Here is a 3,527-nt window from a genome sequence, read left to right as displayed (position 1 = left end):
ATTGGCTGTTTCTGCTCGCCTTAAAAAATACTTTACTAATGAAAAATCATGGAAAGTTTTAAGACTTCTTGAATGCTTTCAAACTGAATACTTAAAATTTGATAACAGTAATAAAAGTATAGAATTTTGAAACATGTTTGAAAGAACAATAAAAAATATCCCAAGAACTACAAATAGTACTGAAGGATTTCACTGGCATTTAATTAGCTTGGTAAGAACTAAATAGTCTTCTTTTTATCTTATCGTAAAAGAATTAATTATTGAACAAAGTGTTGGCGAAAATAAGCCTTTGGGATCTTTATATGATGATACTAGTATTTTTATAGAAACTGATAAAAAAACGAAAGATACTTTAAAAAACTATGGTGAAAATTACAGCGTTGAATTTTTAAAAAAAATAGTTTTTAGTTTTAATTGAAAATTTGATTAAAAATTTTTCTTTATTTTTTTATTTTAGGGGTTAAAAGTTACCAGATGATTTTGGAACCGTGCGTTTTTTAGTTAAAGAAAAAATTGAATAAAAAAATGCCGCCTATGTCACCCACGCCTCGTACACCTATATATAATTTTGTTACTATTTACATTTAATAATTTTATTTTACAAGGAGCACTGCAACCATTAAAATATATTACTTCTTCAATAACACAGTTGTTTATAAAAAATCTAATATTTTTTCTCCATCGCTAAAAATTTCATCATTAATTGTTATTTTCATTTTATAGGCCAGATTTTTTTTAAATTTTAAATCACTTCTTAGTTTTAAAAGAAAAAGGAATTATCAAAAATAAACCACACAAGCACAGATCGAATTATGACTATATATAAACCTATAGAGAGTATAATAAAATTTTTTGCGCTACTCCATCTTTCCACCTCCCCCCTCAGTATTGCAAAAAATTAAAATATTTATTTAAAAGATTATTGGTTTAAAATAATTAATTTAACCATTTTTTTTTGATTTAAAAAAGGCTATCCTTAACGTTTTGTTATCACTATTTTAGATATTTTTTTTTCTCCATTTCCATTCATTTAAAAAAACCAATTCCCCCTTTATTAATACCGCCACGTTTTCGGTAAGCATGCTTAAGATAAGACCACGGGTTTTCAATTTAGTTCGTATGTACTCCTTAAGCATTTAATACCCAACAGAGTGGTTTACCACTTCATGGCAAGATCCAAATTTAGCAACGGCCCCGGGGCAAGACGGATAACCACCAGTAACAATGATAGATCCGGGTACAACATATTCTTTGAACATATCTAGTATAGTCGGAACTTTTCTGTTAGGAACAAGCTTTAGAACAAAAGTCCTACAATTTCCCTCTTCTGCTCCCCCTACTAACCATTGTACATAAGGTTTGTTGTCTAGATTACTAGAAAGGTTCGATTTTAACTCCCCATTACAAATAGAAGTTTTGTCAAACTGCACTCTTTTACCTTCTCCACCCATTTAACCATTTCCGACTCTTAAACAGAAATTAATTGCAAAATCAAATCTTTGATTTTAATATAGCTAGTCTTCGAACAATCGCAGAAATCAATGGCCTGCGCGCGCTAGGATATAATCATATACCCAGCAATACACCCGCCTTAGAATTTTTACAAGTTCTATATTCGGGGAGGCCATTTTAGATCCCTTCTTTAGGCTTGCATTGGATCTGCATGTCTTAGAAGAGCATCTGTAAGCATACCCATCTATATACGTGGCAGCCATTATAATCTTAATTCTTTCATCACATTTAACACAAGGGATTTCTGTTTTGATTAAATTGTATTTTAAAATTAATTCTTAGTTTTTAAAATTCTCAAGTAATATAACATCGTTAAATTTAAAATTTTCACTTTTAGATTTTCTATAATAGGGGTTAAAAAATAATTCTTTTTTTACCCTTAATTCTTCTTTCCTCCCCCTCCAAATAACTACGTTCACTTTAAAAAATTCTGTACGTAGTTATTGGGTGGGGGTGAAAAGATGAAGTAGCGCCAAAATTTGAGATAATGTACATTTTCTGCCCTAAACATTAAAACGACGAAGGCAGCTAAAAGGAAAAAAATTATTTTAACTACAGAATATGCACACATAGATTAAAAAGATCATAAAGAGTATTTACATAAATTTGTATTTGAACATTTTTGTTGAAAATTATCATGTTCTAAAAACAACAAAGGATTAAATAATTTAGGAAATGATAACTTTAAATATAAACTCAACAAACTTATTAATATAACTAACTTAATACTACAATAAAAACCTTTTTATACAAATTCAGATAACAATAAGGATAACCGTTCACGTCTACAGCCTTTCATTTTTTTGATTTTAAGTTTCTGCCTAGCCCAATATGATTCACCATATTGTGTATGCGGACCACTTGTTGGATTTACAAAATTTAGTGAATGATTTACTATTAAATGTTCATAGCCTAAAATCTTGTCAATGTTCCTTGTGCTGCCGATTCAACCCTGTGTATATAGTTCCTGGCAATCAAATTTTATCAATAATTGACAAAAGAGTCACGCTAGATCTATTATCTACAATTTGCATGTAGCCTAAAGCGGGTTTAAAGCTTGTATAAACGATACCAAAGACCCAAATTTGTGTGTTTGGAACACGTCCAACGTTATATTTTTGCCTATGAGAAAACAGAGATTCATCAGTCTGGCAAATTATTCTTTGACCATCCAAGCATATGAGTTTATCTTGAAGATGTGTAGCGAAAAATTCTTGAAGCTTTAAAAAAAATTTGCTGACAGTGTTTCTGTGTATACCATAATTTCGAGTAATTTTTGTAATACTCTCATCTTCAATCCAAAGAATGATCAATGTCAAACATCTGCTATACTCAAATTAAAGTGCTAAAAAAAGAATTATAACGTATACTTGGATTTGTTTTATGTTTTGAGCATATTATGTTGTTGCATACCCAAGCCCTCCCATCAAAAGTGTCTTCTTTTCTCCTTTCTATCATTTCTTCAGAACAACAAAGACGCCTTAAACTGTTAGCCAAAAGTGTTTGGGTTCGTAAAATATTTAGAATAGTATCAACATCAAAAGCCCCAATTCTTAAAAGCTAATCAATTTAAGATGCACAATTCTTCATTTTAAGGGCTATTTTCAAAAAAATAATTATACACATTTTCTGCCCCCTCCGGGGGCAGAAAATGTGCGTGATCCAAAATTTTTCATCTATCTTTGAGTAGAGGGTTTTTCTCAAAATTTTATTTTTTTATAGCCCTTATGCCAGGGACACCAGCACAATTAAGTTTTTTTTGATTTTTTCTTCAAAATAATGAACTTTTAAACATTAAACTCAATTCTAGAAAAATGTTTGGATCTGGTCTAATATCTGCCCTAAAGGGCAGATATTAGACCAGATTTATTTTTTATATTTTTTACCCCTTAAATGAGAAGACAACAAACAAGATTTGAACGGTTGATGAGAATTCGTCAAATGAATACTGAAAATGTCATTAATATTCTACGATCTAAAAATTTATTGCTTTCTTATTTAGAATGTAAAGCATG

General features: G+C 30.0%; 4 protein-coding genes and 1 pseudogene across 4 annotated transcripts; 2 read left to right on the top strand and 3 right to left on the bottom strand.

Moving 5' to 3' along the window:
• Window position 1: 1 nt before the first annotated feature.
• On the top strand, window positions 2–130 carry AAJ76_2270003526 (hypothetical protein; the record flags this gene model as incomplete). Its single annotated transcript, XM_024474669.1, has 1 exon — window positions 2–130. The coding sequence occupies one exon, from the start codon at window positions 2–4 to the stop codon at window positions 128–130; it is 129 nt and encodes a 42-aa protein (XP_024329542.1).
• Window positions 131–998: 868 nt separating this feature from the next.
• AAJ76_2270002392 (hypothetical protein) lies at window positions 999–1,136 on the bottom strand (the record flags this gene model as incomplete). Its single annotated transcript, XM_024474668.1, has 1 exon — window positions 999–1,136. The coding sequence occupies one exon, from the start codon at window positions 1,134–1,136 to the stop codon at window positions 999–1,001; it is 138 nt and encodes a 45-aa protein (XP_024329541.1).
• On the bottom strand, window positions 1,137–1,451 carry AAJ76_2270002077 (hypothetical protein; the record flags this gene model as incomplete). The annotated part of the gene is made up of 1 exon (XM_024474667.1): window positions 1,137–1,451. The coding sequence occupies one exon, from the start codon at window positions 1,449–1,451 to the stop codon at window positions 1,137–1,139; it is 315 nt and encodes a 104-aa protein (XP_024329540.1).
• Window positions 1,452–2,560: 1,109 nt separating this feature from the next.
• Window positions 2,561–2,869, bottom strand: AAJ76_227000659 (hypothetical protein; annotated as a pseudogene).
• A 536-nt stretch (window positions 2,870–3,405) lies between these two features.
• On the top strand, window positions 3,406–3,527 carry AAJ76_227000122 (hypothetical protein; the record flags this gene model as incomplete). The annotated part of the gene is made up of 1 exon (XM_024474666.1): window positions 3,406–3,527. A coding segment is annotated over one exon (122 nt), but the record flags the coding sequence as incomplete, so codon positions are not given.

This window comes from Vairimorpha ceranae (assembly GCF_000988165.1).
Source record: "Vairimorpha ceranae strain PA08 1199 chromosome Unknown NODE_227, whole genome shotgun sequence".
Taxonomy (NCBI): domain Eukaryota; kingdom Fungi; phylum Microsporidia; family Nosematidae; genus Vairimorpha; species Vairimorpha ceranae.
The sequence above is the reverse complement of the archived record's forward strand: the minus strand, read 5'-3'. Positions and strand labels throughout refer to the sequence as shown.